At 33.0% G+C, this 24,853-nt stretch overlaps 1 protein-coding gene across 1 annotated transcript; it reads left to right on the forward strand.

The window, feature by feature from the left end:
• The first annotated feature begins 14,222 nt into the window (after window positions 1–14,222).
• On the forward strand, window positions 14,223–20,458 carry LOC135129866 (putative serine protease 29). Its single transcript, XM_064057136.1, has 11 exons — window positions 14,223–14,334; window positions 14,398–14,579; window positions 14,632–14,885; window positions 14,944–15,083; window positions 15,140–15,309; window positions 19,305–19,368; window positions 19,429–19,459; window positions 19,515–19,665; window positions 19,715–19,968; window positions 20,023–20,162; window positions 20,219–20,458. Exons 1-11 carry the CDS (start codon window positions 14,296–14,298, stop codon window positions 20,384–20,386), a joined length of 1,593 nt encoding a protein of 530 aa, XP_063913206.1. The 5' UTR covers window positions 14,223–14,295; the 3' UTR covers window positions 20,387–20,458.
• Window positions 20,459–24,853: the final 4,395 nt, after the last annotated feature.

Raw genomic sequence — 24,853 nt, forward strand, 5'->3', positions numbered from 1 at the left:
ATTTCACAAGATTGTATGGCGAATTTAAATGTTGTTTATTGCTATTTGAAACTTTAACACTTGTTCAGTTGTTGTTAACATCAGAGTTATAAGAGATTGAATATTTAAAAATGGAATTGAGGTTAAATGACACAGAAAACGTGGCAGAAGCGAAGTTCGGTTCCTAGTCGAGCTGGCGAGATTTATCGTGTCATCTGTACAAGCCCACAGGTTTGGATAGATTGAGGGGCGGTCGCCGATGTTGTAGTGCTCTCGACTTGGACCAATAGTCGAGATCCACTTGCGGGTCCGGCGACCGTAATGGTCTAGTTTCGCAGGGCACGTTCGTAATGGAGATATGCGTGCGGGTAGGCTTTGTGACAGATAGAATTACCGTCGTGGGGGGAGAACAGCCCCAGACCGGTAGCCCCAAACTCCGCTTATGCTACAACGCCCCAGGGGTACTTTTGTTGTGCTCCTGCCGTAACTTTAAAGATCTGCCGCCACACGCCTGTAATAACTGGTGTATTTGCATCCAGTTACTTGTGATATTCAAATATTTGCATTGATTCTAAACAGATGTATAGGATTTTCCGTTTGTTCGTTTTTTATATGTGTATGTCTGTCAATTCGCGAGTGTTTTTTTTTTCATATATCTTAAGGTGTTTGAAATATACTATTTCGGTGAAAACCTAGGGGGTTTTTGGGAATGAAGACCGATGACGCCTTGGCCCTGCGGAACCACCAGAAGGGCACGCTGAGTCACTTTCCCTCTTCGTTTCTTTTCCTCCTAAGGAAGGGTGCCATTGCGGCCCCTCCCTAATTTTTGTCTATTATTTCTTGTGCTCTCGAATCACAAGCAGTGTATGTACTTGTATGAAAGAACGTCTTCCCGCCACTTTTGAAAAAAAAACACAACGTAGGTTCCCATTTGTTAGACGACCATAGCCAAGGCCAAATTTTGAATTTTTGAATTTTTCGCGGGCCTTTCAAACTTTTTCAAGGTCAAATTTAAAGGCGGGAAGTTTGGGTTATCACAACGTAATGATAAACTAGAGAACAAAATGACTAAGCTATTAGAGACGCTACTGGACAACCTGTTGTCGTTGAAGTGCTCATGCGCTGGACATCGCTCATGATTGATTTGGGGTCATAAACAGTTCTTGCAAAGGTTCTGAATATTTGTACGCAAAAGATAGGCCGTACTCCCTCCTGTATAATCATTTCCTCCATGACATAAACACACCTAACAAATTTGTTGTTTGGTTAAGACGATGACACCTATCATAAATGTCACTTTGATAATCAGATACGCCACCTTAAAATTTTATAACTATATGCTGCTATGGTAACTCAAACATCCCGCCTTAAATTGACATGTGAAAAACAAAATGGAACCCTAGATTGTGTTTGTTTTTTTTTGTGGCAGAATGCGTTCAGATGCAAGTGCCAATGTTGAAAAAGTATCACTAAATAAAACACAAAATATATGGAATGAAATCAAATTAAACGTTCTGAATCACTGCATATATTTTTTTGAAATAGGTGGTTTGTTAAACACACTGGTTCGAGTTAAATAACGGCAGACAAAGTGGCAGCTGTCATACTTGTTTGTTGTGTTTGACGACTTTAGTTGTCAAAAACCGAGCATATTTTTCGTGAAAAGGACTATTGGAATAAGCCGCGAGCGTCACGTCGTCCCGACCGCTCCCCTGACTTCTATTCAAGATCTGCGTCTTTTGTGCAGATACCGCGGTAAATCCAGCTCGACTAGGAACCACGCCCTCCGCTTCCGCCACGTGTTTCTGTGTTATTTACCCCTACTCCATTTAAATGTCCACTTTCTATAACTCTGATATTAAACTACAACCGGAGAAGTGTTAAAATTTCAAAAAGCAATAAACATTAAGTTCGCCATACACTTTCGTGAAATTTTAAACAGCAAAGAATTCTTATCTGAGATTACAATTGGACAGCAAACAATTTATATGATGGAAGTATTTCTCAACAAAATATTTACGTGGCCAAAAAAATTAGCAAAGATTTATGAAAACAAAAACTTGTGCAGACAAAACGTGAGGTTAGGAACTGCAGAGCATGAAAATTTACGTTCAATTTAAATTATACAGAAAAAAAATACTGAGGCTAAAAATTGCGAGATGAGAAAAATTGCATGAGGTGAGAAATTGCAAAGCTAACAAAATTACATGAGTTTAATATTTGCCATAGTTTATTAGCGATTCAAATAAAGAATTTATATGATGTTAAATTATGCCTTGATCCAAGTGAGTGGTTACTTAAAACAATTAACTTTGAGAGTTTGTATCATGGATTGTCCTCAGCTTATCCCAAACAAACACATGATAAATAAACAGAAAATGCATCTCTCGTCGCGAGAAATGCTTCGCGGTAGTGTAATTTTCAACGTTGCGAGAAAAATGTCTGAGTAATGTGATGATGATACCTATTATGATAAGATAACTGCCCAAGGGGAAAATTTAAATCCCCTCGTACCTCAGTTCACAATATTATGAATTCTACCCCACTTTCACGGTCCTTTTTCCCAGAGTGAGACAACGCTAGGGTGATTTAATTGCCGTAAATGAACTATTAGCACTTGTGTGCGGAACTAATAAGTGTTATAATGTAACACTTAAACATAAGCATCCAGAAACCTTATTTATAATTTGATAAACAAAATATGAGTCGTGACTAAGTGAATTTCATGAAATCTTCTAGCAAGTACTTTATCTGAACAAATCTCATGACCGTTAAAGTGTGTTCGATTCAATTAACGATTAAACTCCTAACATGAATTGTGAATTTACAAACAATAAAACAGATTTGCACTACGTGTTGGCGTCGGTCGAAAATTCGCATATTTCCGCTTGGAAAAACCGCTAGAATTAAACCGCCTGTTGGAGAAAATGTGACGTCGTCGTTACGATTAATTGTCGTTAAACAAAGGTTCTCCCTTTTTTCAAACTACCAAACCAACTAAACTTAATCTAGCTCCCTTACCGTGTGCTTTCACTCAACAAAACAAAACAAGAGTGACGTGATTTCGCGCCGTTGTTAATTTTTTTCAACGCGAAATTTTAATTCGGATTTGGTCACCACAATGATAATTTCAAAGTTCACTTAAATTTACACCAAAGAGATTAATTAATTAGTAATTACCAAACATTATCTAGGTAATAAGATTGCTCTAGTTGGCCATCAGCAGTGTGGCGACACAATTATAATTAGTAGTAGTAAGCGAAGAAAGATAAGCTTCTCCGTAGTCTAGTGGTAAGGGCACCCGCCCGGCAAGCGATAAACCTGCGGTTCGATTCCCACCGGAGAAGTAACATTTTTCTTCGCTTACCTACAAATGCATGACAAATCGTTATTGAAAATTGTGTTACAATTTCGTTCTTTAAATTTATGAGTGTTTTGGGGAAAAAATTGAGCGTGGTTAATTCATTAGTCCATCCTCTCGTCTGCGTTAAGGAGACAAAATTAGTCAAATTTCATTTTCTTTTAGCCGCTGATGCTTGTAATCTGAAGGTGCTAATAGTCGAATTCTTTCGAAATATAAACATCAACAGTCAAGACTAAGAAAGTATTGAGAAATTGAAAATATCTAAGTTTTTTTCTCGCGCACCTTGGAATTTGTGCTCTTGGTGTTCAAGGGCTGCAGAGGTATTAATTACGCTCCAGTTGAAGTAGTCGTAGAAACTAATTACTGGTGTGTTAAACAAGAATCATAAATGAAACCCGAGATAATAGGTGCAATAACAAAACATTTATTTTTCTTTCTGTGCTGTTACAAAACAAATCCAATATTTGCACACTGTACCATCACCATAAATATGATTAATAATACTCTAACAACATAATAATTGTGCTCTACATACTGACAATAGGTTCAAGTAGGCGAAAATTAAGTTAGGCTTATTTAATTTTTAGTTGGATTTTTCAGTTTGCGAATGTCAAATATGAAAATATTTTCTGTGTGATGTACCTACTTTGTTTTTTTTTTTATTTTAAATTCACCTGGAGGCTAACGCAAATGGCTGTAGTATTTGATGCATCTCTCAATTCCCATTTTATCATCGAGGATACCTATAAAAAAACAATCTAAAAGTATCTACTTATCTGGATTTTATAAAAGTATAAAATATTAATTTGTTAATATGACTTACCTTAGGTGTATAGCTCGGTATAGTAACAGTGGTTTTGTAGGTGTAAGGTTTATCTTTATCCAGTGGACAATCTAAGCCACTATCTTTACAAGCATCATTATTTTCGACAGGAACTTGTACTATCCTGCCATAGATTCTTGCTGATGCAGATGATGTCAGCTGACTTACCGCGTCACCTGTAAGAAGTGACTAATAATACCTATAAATTTGTTTGAAAGCAATGGAAATGGGACCCAACTTTCTATTTAAAGAAATGAAATATATTTTCGAAAAATTGTAACACCTGAAATTTTTTTTCCGGGTCTTCGACTATCAACAAAAATTTAATATGGTTTCCTTTAATTAAAAAAGTATGAGACACAAGTATGAATTTTACATTGTATTAAAATTACTTACTTAATTCGAAACTGATTTCTACGTTTTGCTTGGTGCCCGTCTTCACATCACATTGCTGGTCTGGATCATCGTTACAATCAAATATTTTCGCCGATTTGAACGTTCCCAGTTGTGAACCTAAAAACGAAGAAAATTGTGAAAATTTAGCCATGCCTTGCAAGCATTGTGGTTATAATAACTAAGTACTACATATTTTAAGCAAAATTTTAAACAGATTTAAACTTGATGTTTATTGTAGTACTAAAGGTACATTTTACCACAGTCGCTATATTTGGTAGAAACGCCCAATTCGGCTAAGAGTAAAACGAAAAGAACTGTAAAAAACATTGTGTCAATCGGTGTTTCAGCTACTGAAAATATTGTGTACAATTTCGTTATTTATATACAACAATTTATCAAGTGTAGCGTGTCGCATTGTTAAATTCTTATTTTTTTCCCGTTATCTGCTTCATTATGGTAAAAGGAACAATTATTTTGTTCTTCCCACGTGGCGATATTTCCATTTCAGTTTAAGATATTTCATTTCAAAATTGCTAAGTTATTGTGCATCACGAACGAATTGAAATAGCATTTATCACCCAAAATTTTGTGAAGATGTCAACAAAATTAAAATCTTATAAAATAAAAAAAAATTGGTCGAAGGTTGCTTCGCCTTTGAAGTGCAGTCGAACAAATCCCGTTTTTTGAAAAACTTAAAAATTTGACACAAATACAGACAATACCAGTAGCAGTGTAAGGAACTAAAGTCTATAAATGAGTTTGAACACCGTATATTTTTTTGGTTTGTCTACGACAGAGAAATTTGGAAACTCGGTTAATCTAAAAATTTTCTGATCAAAAAATTCCATAACTGAAATTTGGAACAACTGAAAAATGATAACTCGAAAAATTGGAATAATTGAGAAATCGAATAAACGTAAAAATATAAAACTGAAAAATCAAAAATTTGCAAAATTACAAAAAGGAAAATAGGATAATCGTTAAATCCAAACAATATTAAAGTGTAAAACTGAAAAATTGTATAAATATTTATAAAATTAAAAATTGGTCTAAAGAGTTTAGACAGTACTTCCCTCGCTGTCGGAAACTTGACGACTGCATGCCTATGGTGTTTTTTTTTCTCATTACATTTTTGTAGTGGAAATTTAAAAAAAAAATGCGATGACGTCATCAACATGATATTCCTAATATAAGTACAAAATTTCACAACAATCGGTCCAGTACTTTCGGAGATTATCTATCTAATAAAAATCCGGGACGGCAGACAGACGGACAGACGGACAGACAGACGGAAATGGGAGACCTAGTTCTTCGTCTTCTAAGGGTCATGAAAGATAGAGAAGAGGTAAAAATAGAGAGTCGGCCGACGGACTCGATTACAATACTTCCTTTGCTTACGCTCGGGAAGTAAAAATGGAATAACTTTAAGATAGAAAAATTACAAAATTTAAAAATCGAAAAGTTGCCAAATTATAAAATTGAAAAATTAAAAAATCGTAACAACGAAATTTGGATAATTCAAAAATCAAAAACTGAAGAATCGAAAAACGAAACATTTTAAAAACGAAGGATTATAGAATTGAAACTTGAGAAATTGATTAATGAAAACCGATTAATGGGGAGATCCAAAAATTGTAAAAATGTAAAATTAAAAAACCAAAAAAGTCTAAAATCGAGAAATTGAAAAATCGGATACCTTGAACAACGAAAATTATAAAATAATTAAACTGACAAATAAAAAATTTGAAAAATTGAAAATCAGATTTCGAATAATTAGAAATAAACAAATTGAAAAATTGTAAATTTGTAAATTTACAAAATTAAAAATTGGATAACCGTAAACTCGAAAATTTATTAAACTATAAAAACGAAAAATTGCAAAATTATTAAATTGAAAAATCAAACAACTAAAAAATGAAAAATCGAGCAATTGGACTGTTGAGAACCCCAAAAATTGTAAATATATAATACTGAAAACTCAGAAAAATGCAAAATTATGGAGCTGAAAATTCAAAAACTTAGAAAAATGGAATGCAATGTTACAATACTAAAAATCAAAAATTAGAAAATCGAAACAGTTAAATTCGTATACCTAATTGAAAAAAAAAAAATCGAAAAATTCTTAAATTGAAAAAAATTTTAAATTTCAGACACCAAACAACCGAAGAATGAAAAATCCGAAAATTGAAAAATCGATAAATTTGAATATCCGATCAAAAAATTAATTCATTAAAAACCGGACAATTGGGAACTCGAAAAATTCTAAAAATATAGAACTGAAAAATCAAAAAACCGCAAAATTATAAAACTGAAAAATTGGCCCAAAGCTATTTAGACAGAACTTCCCTCGCCCGGAGTACAATACAACAAATCCAGCTTTTCCGAAAAATGATAACGTTTATTTGGCAGTTTTTATTCTTTTATGATAACCTTCATTAGTTAAAATAACATTATCTTAAAGTAAAGGTAAGCAAGCATTCTAATTTTAAATTTTGTCACTAGTACTTAATAAAATAGACGACTGACTTATTCATTATTTTTTTTGGGTCACACTGTATAAGCAGTTTTAAAAACTATGAATGCAATGATAAATCACAAGTATAGACGTATCATATTTTGCATATTTTAGGTAGGATTTATTCCGCAAAATTTGAGATGACGTTATCAGTTTTTTGGGGGAATGAGCAGATATGAAAACTCAACACGGATTCATAAACAACACGTGTAGGAGTATGTCATTTTTAAAATTTAAACCCATTTGCTATGTACAATTTTGAAGTGACGTCACCACATATTTGTGGGGATGATTAGACAAAGTTTGACAACAACTGATCCAGTAGTTTCGGAGATTATATGTGCAATAAAAATCATGAAATGTACAGAATTGGAGGAATGGGCCAAAGAATAATAAACAATGGAAAAAAAAGAGAAACAAAAAGAAGAACAAGGCAAGAAGGAAAATAAGGACGGAAAAATATTAAGATAGCTTGTACCAGAAAAAGGATAGAATTTTCTGAATGGGAATAAAGAAGGAGAATGGACATACGTGGGACTCAGTGGAGCAACAATGATTAGTTATGGAATTGTAAACGACAAAGAATGACAAGAAACAAAAACGTTTCGCGTGGGGGAGATGACAGAATCCGATCATTTACCTTTGGTAATCAACATATAAGGACAAGGAAGAAGAAGGAAACAACTTTGAAATAGACAGAGGTTAATAAAATACCAGAACAGACTAAAGAGAAGGAAAAAAAAGAAAGAGTATAGAACAAAATGCGTAGAAAAGAAAAGACAGAAGCACAAAGAGGAAGAAGACGGAATAAGACCGATTGGAAGAGAGCAAGAATCGTGGATCTACATTAATAAAAAAGAAAGAAAATGACAGCAGTTCAGAAGAGATCAAGATTGAACAATGGAGGAAACATTTTATGGAATTGCTAGACGCGAATGAGAAGATGAAAGCTCAATGGAACTGAGAGTGAAGTTTTTTATACATGTAAAGTCAGACAGGAGTGCTGAGCAGCTTGAAAAGATATATGGAAAGGAAAAAATTGGCAGTGAATGAAAAAAAAAAGCGAAATTGATGATATTTGGTAAAAAAAAGGTACGAATGAGTATGACAAAATGGGCTTTGGGGTATATGTGCGAGGAAGTTTGGACAAGACACAAAGAGAAGCATGATGATTTTGATAGCCTGGTAAAGAGTATATTGATGTACAGATCGGATACATAGTGAGAGAAGAAACTAAAAGACATAAGTTAAGAACAGAAACAAGAAAAAGAGCGGTAAATATGAAAAGAAAATGAGTGTAAGATGATGAGAGAATGTAGAAGAGAGGTAGAAAAGAATGTAGGAAAAGGAATGTGAAAAAAAGGATAAGTACAATGAGAGACACGGGTGTGCGAGTATAGAGATCGAAAGAGTGAAAAGAGAACGGAGACAGAGAATAAAAGAATCATTAAATTTAGTGTCACATTGGTGTGTCAAATGTTTTCAGTATGTGGAGCTCGCGGAGTGAGCAAGATGTTAAGAGAGAGAAGCTCCCCATTTGTTACTTATTTCACTGCAAACAACATAAACGACGTGTCTATGTCTAAGGTCTCAACAAAAATAATAATAACTAGGTACCATTAAAAGCTGAAGGACGAATTGCACGTTGCACTATCGTATCGTATTGGTATCATTTATATATACATTTTTTGTGGCTATTATAGCAGTAAAAAGTAATATAGTAAGTAACGTTAATTAAAAGTTGAAAATGTGGTTATCTAACCTTAACAGTAAGGCTACAAAACCAACAACTATTAAAAATGTCTAATTTTAGGAGAAACGAAGAAAGGAAAAGACGTCGATATTGCTTATTAAAATATACAGAAAATGTGCACATCTCTACTTGTTTTGATACTAATCAGTAATCTCTGATGACAAATGTTCAAGTTTAATATTTACTTGCCACGAAAAGAAACAATTCTTATCTTTAAGTGTTTTAAATGTGAATAAATTCATTCTGCTTTCTAAATACTCAGTACTGTTTTGTTTCTAAGGTAAATATTTTTCTTAGAAGGAAGGCAAATATATAGGGTTTATAATCCATATTTGTATACCTACACTAAATCATTTTACGTGATAAGCCACTCGACGAAATAAATTGACCCATATTTGGCAGAAATTATCAATAGACACATAAAAACTAGGTTATTACAAATATATAGATAATCTGACAAACATCTGAGACAATATCCTCAGAAGCTCTTGAGATTAGTCACAAGATACTTAGTCGCTTAATCCGATAACGACTATTATTAATTTACTTTATTTAAACTAAAATATAAACTCAGAGCTAGGTAAATGCATGAATGTAATCATTTTTTTTTTAATTTACAAGTGTTGTGTGTTTGTATTTTTTGTATATGAAGTTTTAAGCAAAATACAAAACTCACTAGACATACACTTTGTAAAACTTTTATGACTTAAGAGGCTTAAGCCAAACCACCCTTAAAATGGACCCGATTCGCAAGAATTATTACTGTCCATTGTTGCCATAATGGAGCTGTAAAGTTTTACTAGGTATATGTCAACTTTGACTTATAAGGGTGCTTTGGTTTACGGCGCTTAAGTCATAAAAGTTTTACAAGGTGTATGTTAAGTGAGTTTTGTATAATGGGACATTATTTAAATGATTCCAGTTCTAATTCGGTTTTATGATAACAATAGATTAGTACTGCCAGTGATGAGACAGTTATAAATAAGGATTTAACCCTTATACTGTATAATGGTAACGGCATGGTTAAGTGACCATTATACAGTATAATGGTTAAATCTTTATTTATCACCATCATAAAACCGAATTAGAACTGGGGAAACTATACTTGAGTTAATAAAATTCTGTATCTAAAATGAGTCGAATCGGTTGTTACTAAAAATGGAAATGCTTTTACTAGCACACTTATAATTATAAAACGACCCAGTAGACGTAAAACACTTGTTTTTATTTTCAAAACGATATCCACTTATTCAGCCCAGAAATTTTTTTATGAAACGGATAAAAATATGGAAGAAAGATAAAGTGTGAATTATTATCACCGAGTTTAAATTATATCCGAGGTTGGCAACAGTGGTCACGGTCAATCGTTCCACTTATTATAACTTATAAGTTTAATAAAAAAAATACTTCCTTAGCACTTTAAAAATGATGCTTATCTTAGCAGCTGTTTGTTTTCTTTTTACAAATAAAATATTTTTTTGTAGTTGACCTTCGTAGATCGACACTTACAATTTTATTATCAAGTATGATTACAATCTAAAACACAGATGTTAAGGGAAGTCAGAAATTATGAAAACAATGTCAGTTTCTGAAGTGGTACTTGATCTATGAATGGTTTCTGTAATTATATCTTACTGGACTTAAATAATTCATTCATTAGATAACACAATTCTGTGATGAGGTTTCCAATTTGTTGTTCTAAAAGCACATAATTATTCCGTCTCGGATCGGATATTATTTTTTTTATTATTTTTTATTTTAATATTTAGTCCATATACACTACAGCCCATGTTTCTCATTGGTTCCTATTTGTGTTTTGTTTTATTTTTGTTTATCTGAAGTCTTTCTCGATGCTGTTTCTAGTTATTTTACTATTTTTTCTAATTCAGATCGCTGTACTTTTGCTGCCTCAACACTTTTTCCAACACTTTTTCGTACATCAAACTAAATAAAATGGGTTGTGGTGTCCCAATTTGAATTAAAATTTCGTGCTGAGAGAAAAAATGAACTATAGAGTGTAGGATTCAGTTAGTTTAGTTCAGTTTCGCTTTTTCTTAGCTCTTGCACCATTTTTTCCCTTAATCTCTCCTTTTATACTCCTTGTTTGTTAATTTTGTGTCCTGCTTCGGTATTAATTGAGCCATTTTTGCTCCTACCATGAAATTATTCGACCCTACATCGACCACTCTGTAGGTACTAACATCCGTGATATGCTTCTGTCCTTTCTTTTCTATTAGTATATAGTCCATCTAATTCACAACTCTGCCCTGTGGACATCTTCCCTTTTACAGGTCCCTTTATGTATCCTTCTGCTTCTTACAATACGTACTCAGAATTATCAAATCGTTTCCAATGTCTACGTTAATTATTAGAGAGCGGATTTCTAGGTTTAATGCTTTTGTGAAAAATGTAAGCACTTCAAAACTTTTTTATATCTGTAACTATGATACAATTTAGAGTCATTTGACACATTTTTTTATGCTTATTTGCTTTTTTTTCAATTTTATGCATATTAAAACTTATATGCTTATTTAATTCTTTGTTCGACGAATATGAGTTTTAATGCATATTTTGTTCAAATGCCGGCCTTGTCGGGATGACAAATACTTGTTAGTTAGCCGTTTCGTATCGTATGCATTTTATCTGGACTTGACCATTGAAGTACACTTACTCAAGACCCTTTCTGTGAATAGGTTCCGGTCGTTTGGGTAATAAAATTTTATTATAGGATTGGAAAAATACTCCATAGATTTTATGACTTTAAATCCTTACTTCCGTTGATAATGAATTAAAGCTTTTAACCAGATGTTCTTTTTCGGCATTTTGCGGCAAGACCGTTGAAGATTTTCTAGAAAAAAGGATTATTGTACCCAACTACCTACCTTAAAATTTTTCTAATGGAAACTTTTAAGTAAATGAACCGTTTATTTCACAACCATCAGTCTATCGCATCTGTCGTAGTACAGTGTTATACGTGGTTCTCCCTTGTTACATGTTGAGTTCTTTTTGGTAATATTACTAATATTTTAAAAGAATGCCGAAAGTAAAATCGACGCCGGATGAGTGGATAAGGGATTTTCCAGAATTAAAATTAGAAAACAACAAAATATTCTGCAGAGCTTGTGTGAAAACCGTAAGCCCACTAATTTTTTTTATCTATTTTCCTTTGTTAATCCTGGATATGTACGTTGTTTTAGATTCAAAGTGATAAAAAATATAACGTGACGCAACATGTCAGAACGACTCTTCATGTAGAAAGCAAGAAAATGTTTGAAGTTTCTAAAATTAAACAGCAGACCATACATGAATCTGTAGCATCTACTTCCATGAAAGATGAGCAGTTTCAGTTTAATTTCGATTTATGTAAAATGATATCCAGTCCAATATACCTTTAAAAAAATTGGAGAAAGGCCCTCTTTAAGAATTCCTTGAAAAACACTGCAATCGACATATTCCAGTTGAAAGTACTCTCCGAAAAAATTATCTAGGCCCAGTGTTTTAGCAAGTTTACAACGAAATTAAACATCGTATTGGAGATAATTGTGTATGGTTCGCTGTCGATGAAACAACCGATAGTTGTGGAAGATACGTGGCAAGTTTAATTCTTGGAATCTTAAATGAAAATTTCCCTAGTCGAGGGTATGTAGTAAGTTTGAAAATGTTAGATAAAACAAATGGCAATACGATTACCAGATTTGAAAATGACAGTCTTACGTCACTATTTTTGCCAAATGCCGTACCGGCCAATAAAATTTTATTCATAATCTCGGATGGAGCTCGTTATATGTTGAAAGCAGGGAATAATCTAAAAATATTGTACCCCAATTTAATTCACTCTACTTGTATTGTCCACGATTTAAACAGAGTGGCTGAAGGAATACGTTTGCAGTTTCCTACTGTTAATAAATTAGTGGCAAATGGTAAAAAGATTTTTGTTAAAGCCCCACTAAGAGTGCAACATTTTAAGGAAAAATTTCCAAACATACCATTACCCCCAGAGCCGATTATAACGAGATGGGGAACATGGTTACAGGCCACATTTTATTATGACAAATATATCAAAGAATTTGAGGAAGTAGTTCCGGAGTTTAGCGAAGATTCTTCTCAATCGATTAAAGATTGCATAAATCTTTTGGAAAACAAAGATTTGCGACAAGATCTAGCCTTTCTAAGAAGCAATTATCAATTCGTATGTGAGGTAATAGAAAAGTGAGAAAAACCCAACATGTTGTTGGTAGATGCCATAAACTTAGTGAAAGAATTTAAACAAGCTAACGCAGTAAGGGGTGATATTGGTACTAAAGTATCTCAAAAACTTGACAATGTGTTAAATAAAAATGCAGGTTTCGGTGTTCTTTCCGACGTTGCTCGTGTTTTACAAGGCCAGAAGTTGGAAAATTTGGAGTTAGATTCAACATTAGTTGCAAAATTCAAATTTGCGCCAACAACGAGTGTGGATGTTGAACGCACATTCTCCTATTTTAAACACATTTTAAATGATCGCCAAAAAATTTTTACAGTGGACAACTTGGAACATATTACAATCATAAATTGTTTTAAAGAAAACTGAAATACGTGTGTAAAATATAAAGTCTAGGATTATTGTAATAATATTTTATCCAAAGTTCTAAGAAGTGTTCTTTGATTTGTAACATGATTATGTTTTTAATGCTTGTTTGCTTAAAATAAAACTTTTTTAATGAAAGTGTTATGCTTATTTAATGCTTTTTTGCTTAAAATAATACTTTTTTATTGAAAATGTGCTTATTTAAGCGCTTATTCTTAATTTTTTGTGCTTATAAATCCGCTCTCTATATAATTATTTAATAACTTGTTAAATGTTAACAATATTAGTTATTTTTTTTAATTCGGTGTTTTTAGAGTCACATCAAAGCAGTGTTTTCAGCCGAAGTGGAAGAAACTTTGGAAAACTTCTAAAAATGTCAAATCAAGTATCCTTATAGTGCTCCTAATTAATAAATTATATCAAACTATGTAGTGTGTTTTATTTATTAATATTATTCAAAGCTCTTATAAGAAATACTCCATTATTTTTATTTTGTCGTTTGTGACAACACACGTTTTTAAAAGTTAATTGACAGACAACACTCAAAATCTGATCCTCTTACGTAGGTAGACGTCTGAACACAATTAACATACAATCATCAACAAAATGGCATGATTTCATTGATAAGTTGTTAAAGATAGTAAAATATTAGTAAAATGTATCTATACACCTTTTTCGCCCCAAAAACAGGAAACCGGTACGTGTGTATATGTGCATAAGTGATATTAAAAAAAGTGGGAAATCGCCAATTGACAATTGAACCTAATATGTTAATGCAATTAGTCTTTAATAATTGACAAGATAAGATAAGGCAATTGTTCTCTGTTGAGCAGTGGATCCCTTATAAAACCACGCTAGCAATAGTTTTCCCAGCACTGATCACTTTCTCATCACCAACATGAAGCTGCTACTTGGTTTCGCTCTGTGCGTTGCTTTGGTAAATAATTAAAGTACCTTAACAATGAAAATTATATTATAACATTATTTTTCTAATTTACAGCAAGCTGCCACTTTGACACGAGCCGGTCCAGGAGCTCGGATTATCGGAGGTAATGACGCGATAGTCGGCCAATTTCCCTTTATAGCAGCACTCAACATTCAAACCGAAGACAGTACCTTCTTCTGTGGAGGAGCTTTGATCAGTAACGAATGGATTTTGACGTCTGCCCATTGCACCCAGGGGTAATACAATCTCATATCATGGTTTCTAAAATACAGAAGATGTAAATTTTAGCGCACACACCGTAACCATTCGTTTGGGATCTAACACGTTGAGCGGAAGCGACCCAAATCGTGTCACTCTAGCCTCGTCACACGTCGTGGTACATCCAGATTTTGATCCAGAAACAACTGCCAACGATATTGGTCTAATTAAGCTTCGATTGCCTGTGGAATTTACAGATTACATCCAACCGATCGGGTTGGCCAGTACTAATTTACCCAATTCTGCGAATCCTACAGCACTTGGGTGGGGCCAGACTAGTGATGGTACGTAGTTGTTACTACTATTAGCATTTTTGTTTATGACGTTTTTCATTTCGTTTAGATGATCCAGGATTTTCTAATCACCTTCAGTTCGTGGGCTTGGCTGTTGTATCGAACATAGAATGTGCCCTTACTTTTGGTAACCAAATTACAAATAATACTGTGTGTGTTGATGGAAACTACAATGAAGGTACATGCTATGTAAGTAGATTCGATATTAAGTTGAAGGGCAATTCTAAGTTTTATGTTTATTTCAGGGTGATAGTGGTAGTCCTCTGGTTGTTCGTTTGATAGGAGGTACACGATTGCAACATGTTGGTGTTTCGTCTTTCTTTAGTGGAAATGGCTGTGAAAGTACCGATCCTTCTGGGTACACAAGGACGTGGCCTTATGTTAACTGGATCAAAAATCAAACAGGAATACCATAAAATAAGATGTTAAATTAAATTATTTGGTGAAAACATGAAATAAAATATATTTTTTAAAGAGCATTAGTTTTATCGTATGGTTGATGAAGAAGTTCACGTACGACTAGCCATAAATTCTATTTCAAAGAATTATTAAATATTTTTATCCACTATAAATAAGCTTAATAATTTTGTCTGAATTTTACTTTGTCATTTAAATTTACATTGAAACATCGTAGCCTGAGAACTTGTTTGATCTACAGACCAGACCGTACTCAGGCCAATGTCGACTCTAAGCGTTCAGAAAGGATTTGATCTATAAGCTATGTTCCGTGATCTGACACATCCTAACCGGTTAGACCATAATTTCTACGGGAAAGAATCACTTGGTCGGATTTCACAAGGAATCAGTGAACATTTTCGTAGGTAAAGTTCCACCATTTGAACAGTACCCAGTAAAGTTTTATTGGTATTTCAAAGTTAAGCATCAAGGTTGGACCCACAGAACCATAAACCACAAATTCAATGGAACCCTGGATGTTTTTAGCCCACTATACACTGGCGGCACGTTCTTTTTATTGGCGTCATTATCCCCCTGCATTGTCCGACAATACCTCACAGTAGCGGTTATAAAATTTACTGTTTATTAAAAGGTACTGTTGTAATGTTGGAACTTTACATGATATTCGTTCATTTGTCTACTCTAAATGTTAAAAAGTAACTTAGTCTTGAACTTGTGGTTTAAGAATCCTCGTTGAATTTTTATGTTCGACATTGAGATTTTTCGATTTTTCGGCTTTTCCATTTTTTGCTTTTTCAACTTTCGAATTCTTAATTTTTCGAAATTTAAGTTTTGGGATTTTTTAGTTTATTTATTATTCAATTTTGGGCTTTTTCAATTTTTTCATTCTTCAATTTTTCAATTTTTCCATTTTCAGTTTATCGATTTCTCAATTTTCCGTTTTTTCAGTCTTTCTCCTCTTCAATTTTACGATTTTATAAATATTCCGATTTTCAAGTTTTGACTTTTATTATAAACTCCCAAGTTTTCGATTTTTCATTTAATCGATGTTTTGATTTTCCCATTTCTCGACTTTTGATTGTTTCGATTTTCCTGTTCATCAATTCTTCAATTTTTCGATTTTTCAGGTTTTTGATCTTTCAATTACTCTATTTTTTAAGGTTTCGATTTCTTCACTTCACTTCACAGTTTTGGTTTTTCGATTTTTCACTTTTTCAATTTTTTAAATTTCTCAGTTTTTGGATGTTTCGGTTTTTTAATTTCTCAGTTTTTGGGTGTTTCAGTTTTTGGATTTTTCAGTTTTGGGATTTTTCAGATGATTTATTCTCCACCTTTTCGATTTTACAATTTCTCACTTTTTGAATTTCACAACTTTCAATTTATCGAGTTCTCAATTTTCCCATGTTTCAATTTTAGCTTTTTTGCAATTTTTCTCCTCTTCGATTTTACAATTTTTCGTTTCTTCAATTCTGCAGTTTTAAATTTTGGTTTTTGATTTTTCAATTTTTCAGTTTTTTAAGGTTTTGAGTTTTCGATTTCACTTTCTTGACTTTTTGATTTCTCTATTTTTCAGTTTTTAATTTCTCAGTTTTTGTATATTGCAGTTTTGAGATTTTTCAGTTTTTCCATTCTTCAGTTTTTCTTCCATTTTTCGATTTTTCGAAAAATTTCAGTTTTGGGATATTGCCGTTAAGAGATTTTTCAGTTTTTCGATATATTTCAGATTTTTCAGATTATTTATTATTCAATTTTTTGACTCCACAGTTTTTCAATTTTTCAATTTCTCAATTTTCAATTTTCGATCCCTCAGTTTTCTGATGTTTCAGTTTTACGTTTTTTCAATTTTCGTCTTCAATTTTTAAATATTTCTGTTTTTAATTTTTGACTTGTCTATAATCTCAATTTTGCGATTTTTTAATCAATCGATGTTTTGATTTTCTCATTTCTTGACTATGTATTGTGTCGATTTTCCTGTTCTTCAATTCTTCAATTTTTTAGGCTTTTATTTTACAACTTCTATTTTTTAAGGTTTGGATTTTTCGACTTCACTTTTTTCACTTTCTAATTTCTCAGTTTTTGATTTTTTTAATTTCTCAGTTTTTGCGATATTTACAATTTCTCAAATTTTTAATTTCGCGATTTTCAATTTTTCGATTTTTCAGTTTTCCGATGTTTCAATTTTACGTTTTCCAATTTTTCTCTTCTTCAATTTTACGATTTTTTAATATTTGGTTTGTGCAATTTTTCAAATTTGATTTTTATAAACTGTCAGTTTTTCGATTTTGCATTTCTTCAACTCTTTAAATTTTTTAATTTTTTAGGTTTTTGATTTTTTAATTTTTCAATTTTTGAAGGTTTTGATTTTTCGACTTCACTTTCTTGACTTTTTGATTTCTCAGTTTTTCAGTTTGTTAATTTCTCAGTATTTGTATATTGCAGTTTTGAGATTTTTCAGTTTTTCGAAAAATTTCAGTTTTCAGATTTTTCAGATTATTATTAAATTTTTTGATTTTACAATTTTTGCAATTTTTCAATTTCTCAATTTTCAATTTTTCGATCTCTCAGTTTTCGGATGTTTCAGTTTTACGTTTTTTCAATTTTCGTCTTCAATTTTTAAATATTTCTGTTTTTAATTTTTGACTTGTCTATAATCTCAGTTTTGCGATTTTTTAATCAATCGATGTTTTGATTTGCTCATTTCTTGACTTTGTACTGTTTCGATTTTCCTGTTCTTCAATTCTTGAATTTTTTAGGTTTTTATTTTGCCACTTCAATTTCTTAAGGTTTGGATTTTTCGACTTCACTTTTTTGACTTTTTGATTTCTCAGTTTTTGATCTTTTTAATTTCTATGTTTTTGGATATTTACAACTTCTCAAATTTTTAATTTCACGATTTTCAATTTTTCGATTTTTCAGTTTTCCGATGTTTCAATTTTACGTTTTCCAATTTTTCGCCTCTTCAATTTTGCGATTTTTAAATATTTGGTTTGTGCAATTTTTCAAATTTGACTTTTATAAATTCTCAGTGTTTCGATTTTTCATTTCTTCAGTTTTTCAATTTTTTAAGGTTTTGATTTTTCGACTTCGCTTTTTCGACTTTTTAATTTCTCAATTTCTCAATGTTTTAATTTCTCAGTTTTTGGATATTTCAATTTTTTTTTCTGTTTCACGTTTTCCCAATTTTTTTAATTTTCAATTAATCGATGTTTTGATTTTCCCATTTCTTGACTTTACGTAGACTGTTTCGATTTTCCTGTTTTTCAGGTTTTTGATTTTTCTATTTTTCGATTTTTTTAAGGTTTCGTTTTTTCGTCTTCACTTTTTTGATTTCTCGATTTCTCAATTTTTCAACTTTTTAGATTCTCAGTTTTTGTACATTTCAGTTTTTGGATTTTTCAGATTTCTCTATTTTGGGATGTTTTAGAAAATTGTATAAAATTTAAATATCAGTTATCATGCACAATTTTGAGATACGATTTTGTTGCCAACCCATCATGAAGCTTCATTATTGATAGATCATATTTACTTATGTGATTTTAATATTAATTGAAATTATTATAAATTGTAAGAAATACTTATTGCCGACATTTTTTTATTTTAACAACATTTCTAAAAGTTAATTGACAAACAGCACTCGAAAACTTATCCCTTTAAGTAGATAGACCTGATAAAATTAACACACAATTGTAAATAAAATGAGATGATTTAACTTAACTGATAAGTTATTATGTTATTAGAGATAATAAAATAGTGGTAAATGGATCTATGCATTTTTTTTTCAAAAACAGGAAACTAGTAAGTGCATGAGAACAAGTGATATTTAAAAAAAAGAGTGGAAATTGTCATTTGATAGTTGAGCCTAATATGTATAAATACAATTTTTCTTTAAGATTAGCCGACAAGATAAGATAAGCCAACTAAAAGTGTTCTCTGCTGAGTAATGGATCACTTATAAAATCAAGGTAACAATAGTTCTACGCGCACTAATTAATTTATCTTCACCAACATGAAGCTGCTACTTGGTTTAGTTCTTTGCGTTGCTTTGGTCTGTGCTAGGGTAAATAATGAAAGTACCTCAACATTGAAAGTTATATTTAAAATATTTTTTAATTTACAGCAAGCTCCCGCTTTGACACGAGCCGGCCCAGGTATGTATCTCTTAGTAACAACAAAATGTTGTTTCAACATTTCATTATTTTCCAGGAGTTCGAATTATAGGAGGCAACGACGCAGTAGTGGGCCAATTTCCCTTTATAGCAGCACTCAACATTCAAACCGAAGACAGTACCTTTTTCTGCGGAGGAGCTTTGATCAGTAACGAATGGGTTTTGACGTCTGCTCATTGCACCCAAGGGTAATACAGTCTCAGTGTGGTTTCCAAAACATAAAAGGGTAAATTTTAGAGCACACACCGTCACTATTCGTCTGGGATCTAACAAGTTAACTGGAAGCGACCCAAATCGTGTTATTCTAGCTTCGTCTCACGTCGTGGTACATCCAGATTTCGATCCAGACACAAGCGCCAATGATGTTGGTCTTATTAGGCTTCGATTGCCTGTGGAGTTTACAGACTATATCCAACCGATTAGGCTGGCTGGTAGTCATTTACCGAACTCTGCGAGTCCTACAGCTCTTGGGTGGGGCCAGACTAGTGATGGTACCCAGTTGTTGCTATTATCATATTTCTTTATAATGTTATGTATTTTTTTAGAGGATCCAGAATTTGCAAATGATCTTCAGTTTGTAGCTCTGGCAGTTGTGTCTAACGAAGAATGTGCTGTTACTTATGGTAACCAGATTACAAATAATACTCTATGTGTTGATGGAAACTACAATGAAGGTACATGCTATGTAAGTAGAATGGAATTAAGGTTTAAAAGGTAATACTGAGTTTCGTCTTAATTTAGGGCGACAGTGGTAGTCCTCTGGTTGTTCGTATGGTAGGGGGTTCAGCTTTGCAGCATGTTGGTATTTCGTCGTTCTTTAGTGGAAACGGCTGTGAAAGTACCGATCCTTCTGGTTATACAAGGACGTGGCCTTATGTTGACTGGATCAGAAATGAGACAGGAATGTAATTATAACTGAATAAGATGTTACATTAAATTATTTGTTGAAAATCTGACAATAAAATTACTTTTTTATTATTACACATTGATTTTATTTTTTTTAAATGTTGAGTTTTCAACACTTGCAGTGCTTTATTGAGCTGTTTACAATCGGAATTATTTACTGAAAATATGTCTAAGGGTTGTGTGTGAGTTCGTAGTGTGTCTTGTGTTTACGATGCACAATTTAGCTACCAAAACGTAAAGACTATGTGGAAAATGGATATCCGGAAGAAAACCCAATTGGTGAAATTGACAATCTATGATCTGCTGGTTCTATAGCTGCTACAAGTTGGTCCAGGCAATGTCCATATTATTATTATTATTATAAGTTAACAAAAAATTGGGTAAGAAAAATTAATTTCTATGAGCCCAACGTTATAATAGTCTATTATCGGGTGATATGTATAAAATAGGTAGACAGATTTTTGTTCAACATTGAAAAAGAATTGTGCCGATTTCTTTCTTAAAAGATGACAGAGTCTGTGCAGTCACAGCAGAAGAAGATAAACCGTTCCATGCGTCGAAGGATCGATTTGCAAAAAAGTTTTGGCGGCATTTTATCTAAACACTTTGCTTAGCTAGTTTAAACGCATTATCTCTTAGCCTAACGTCGCGGTTCAAAGGTAACATATAAGAAAGATCGCAATTAAAATTTGCGTGAAGTATACGATACATATAAATTAAGTCACCTCTATTTCGACGATCTGCAAGACTTACGATACCTAGGTTAGAGAGTCGTTCTTCGTAAGATGGACGGTGGTAGCCATAAGGAATTCTCGTTGCTAATCTCTGAACGGATTCAATAAGGTTGAGATCTTTGATCCAATCGACACTCCAGACTATGCATCCATATTCAAGAAGTGGACGACAATATTGACAGAAAAGGCGAACAAATGCGGATGGGGATAGTATTTTAAAGCCCTTTGAGATTAGAAATAGCATTGATCTTGCTTTCTTACATATTGAAGTTATATGTAGTGACCATGACATATCATGAGACATAGTGACACCTAAATCACAATAAGAATCGGAACTGGTTAAAATTACAGAATTAATGGTATAATTCAATTTAGGATTATTCTTTCCCAAATGTAGGACCAAGCATTTAGTCTCATTTAGTAGGAACTGCTAACTAGCGCACCAGAGGGAGATCTGATCGAGGTCGTTTTGCAACCGTGCATAATCGGAAAGTGGATTACCATATAATTTACTATCGTCCGCAAAAGAAGAAATTTTGCATTTAACGTGCAGAGGAAGGTCGGCAACATAAATTAGAAATAGCAATGGTCCAAGGACGGAACCTTGTGGGACACCACTAGAAACCGCAGTAAAATCTGAGAAATAATCCCTAACACGTACACAAAATTTACGATCAGAAAGGTATGCTTTAATCCAGGATAAAAGTTGGCCACGGAAGCCAGTATGATCAAGCTTAAGCAGCAAAGCAGCATGTGGAACTTTATCAAATGCTTTCGAGAAATCTAAATATGACATCAATCAGATGATTATTGTTGAGAGCAAGGGTCCAATCATTAATGCAGATTAAAAGATTGGTAACGACTGATCTGCCTGGCATAAATCCATGTTGCGTTTTAGGTATTATATTATGTTGAGCGCAAAATCTATACATGTTAAAAACAATTATGCGTTCCATAATTTTAGTAACAATAGGGGTTACACTAATGGGTCTATAATTATTAACGTCAAGTGTATCACCTTTCTTAAATATAGGAGTGACAGAGGCGGTTTTCCAAACATCTGGCAAACAACCCTCATTAAAAGATTTTTGCATGATTAAAGACAGAGGTAATGAGAAGGATCGAGAGCAACTCTTGAGTAGTAGCGGCGAGAGAAGATCAAGCCCTGGAGATGTTGATATTTTTATCTTATTCAAGAGATCTTCAACCGTTTTGGAATCAAAGATTATTGAAGTAAGCGAGTCGACAATTCTCATAGATAAAATGTTAGGGTAACTCACAGACTTGGAAATACTGGTGTAAGATTTGGTAAATGCTTCAACACACATATTAGCAATGAGAGCCTTATCATCTGTAACCTTTCCGTCATTCGTTATAAGTATAGGATGAGAAACTTTGGAACTTAAAGACGACCTCACATACTTAAAAAATTTGTTTTTGTTATATGATATGAGATTTTCCTCGTATGTTTTTTTTATTAAATATCGTTTTAGATAATTCATTGGAAAATGCTCTGTGAGCTCTGTAATCGACTACGGAGCCAGTTCTTTTAAATTTGTGCCATAATTTTCGTTTAACTTTAATGAGATTGAAAACATGATCATCAATCCAAGGTTTAACAGGGTTGTAGGTAAATGGTTTTGGTTTATTGTTAGAAATAACAGAGGAATTAACGATACTAACAAAATAGCACCAGCCAAGAGGAAGAGTCTGTTGTGAGAACGAAGTCTTCCAGTTAACCGCATTTATATCTCACTCCACTTTAGGAAAATGTATCACTCGTTTATACCCAGTCACTTTCTGTTTATTACTATAGCTGATGGTCTGCATGGTGGCTTTAATGACTACATGATCAGATTTACCAATGGGAGGATCAAAATCGAGAGTGGAAATCAAATTGGGATCACTAGTTAGTAATAAATCAAGAGTTGAGGGAGTATCTCCGTCTCTGTATCTAGTAGGTCTGTCTATAAGTTGAGATAAATTGTTATTATGAAGAAATTCAATAAATTTAGAAGGACCTACAGAATCCGGACAGGTACCAGTATCCCATTTAATCATAGGGAAGTTGAAGTCTCCAAATATGAAATGATTATGACAATTTTTAACTGTAACAATTCATTATGGATGTTATTATATAAAATGGCGTCATCTTCAGTAGTAGCGTATTTGGGACGATAGACACAGATGATTACAAAGGACAAGGTAGAAAATTTGCATAATATCGATAATGCTTCAGTAGTAGGCGTGGAAATATTAACAGTTGACACCAAAAAAGACGAGATAATATCATTATTCAAATGGGCACAAACACCACCACCATAGTATACCCAGGAATGGTTATAATTAGATCAGTATAATCAAGATGAAGCCACGTTTCGGAGATTAGAATTATTGAAGGTTTAGAAAGTTGAATATATGCTAGAAATTCGTTATATTTAGCTGGAAGAGAACAAAGATTAGTATAAGTAAGTGTCAATTCAGTAACACTAACAGCAGTTAGTTTTTTGGAATATTAATAATTTTGGGAACACCCTTGATGAATTTGATAGTGATATCGTTTTCACCCTTTTCCTGACGACTCTTCAGTTCAGTTCTCAGAGATTTAAGGTAAGATAATTGTTTTGGGGTTTTATCATCTGAGAATTGCAATTTAGAGAACTCCGTATTGGATAAACATGTCACCCTCTTTATCAGAATGGTTCTAGCCACTTGCGAGTTGGTAAAGATTATTTTTAAAGCTCTAGACTTCTTAGCTGACGTAGAGAAATTGCCCATCCTGCTAAAAGAGGCGACGGTAGAAAGGTCGATGGCAAAACAGTCTAATTGTCTGGAAACAACTGTCTTGTCAAGCTCGGTGTTGTCTCTATCAGTGATACCATAGATAATAATGTTATTGGATCTGCGAGCTTGTTCCACAGCTTCACTTATGACATCATCTGTTGAAGAAGCTAAGTTAGCACTAACAGGAGAAGCCCTCACATCCTGATTAAATGATTCCAATGCGTCAGTGACACTATCAACACGTACCAAAAGGTCTTTATTGGCCGACTGAAGGTCAGCAATTGATTTTTCGTGGACAGTCAGTTGCTCAGTATGAGTTTGTAAAATTTTTGTTTGCGCTACAAGTGTTGCATTGCATTTAGCAACATCATTATTAGATAGTGCCAATTGAGAAGGTTTTAAAGTGGAAACTTCCTTGCATAATTGCTCCATCTTATTCATGATAGCATGGAAATGAGTAGTATTTAACGGTTCAGGTGTTGAGGTCTGCGAATTCTTATCTCCAGAACCACTATTGGAGCACTAAGTAAATCTTTGGAAATCAAATTTTGCTATGTTGGCACAAGCCGCGTGAAAGATTATCAATGTGTTACTTTTTTACATCCGAAATATTTTCTCACAGCTTGAATTTGAACATTTATTCTTGAAATATTATTTCGATTTTGACAGTGTTTAATGTGTACGTATTGTGTTTATTTCATATATGCTCTGTTTTTATGTGTTTATGTTACTGAGTCCATGATGTAATCTTCATGAACTTCATTTCATTTGATCAATAACTTGAATTAATCCGTAATAATATAACATCATATAAATTGTTGCTGTCTGAAGTTCTTGATCGAGTGTGGCATAATTTAATTTCGTTTGATTCCTCTCTTATTATAAGAATCATTTTGCCATCGTCAAAGTTCGAAAGATTTTAACCGAAATGAGACCCCACAGTGTTTTTCCG

The sequence above is a fragment of the Zophobas morio genome, unplaced genomic scaffold (assembly GCF_036711695.1).
Source record: "Zophobas morio isolate AGI-343-1 ecotype UQ-CSIRO unplaced genomic scaffold, CSIRO_AGI_Zmor_V1 ptg000017l, whole genome shotgun sequence".
NCBI classification, from domain to species: domain Eukaryota; kingdom Metazoa; phylum Arthropoda; class Insecta; order Coleoptera; family Tenebrionidae; genus Zophobas; species Zophobas morio.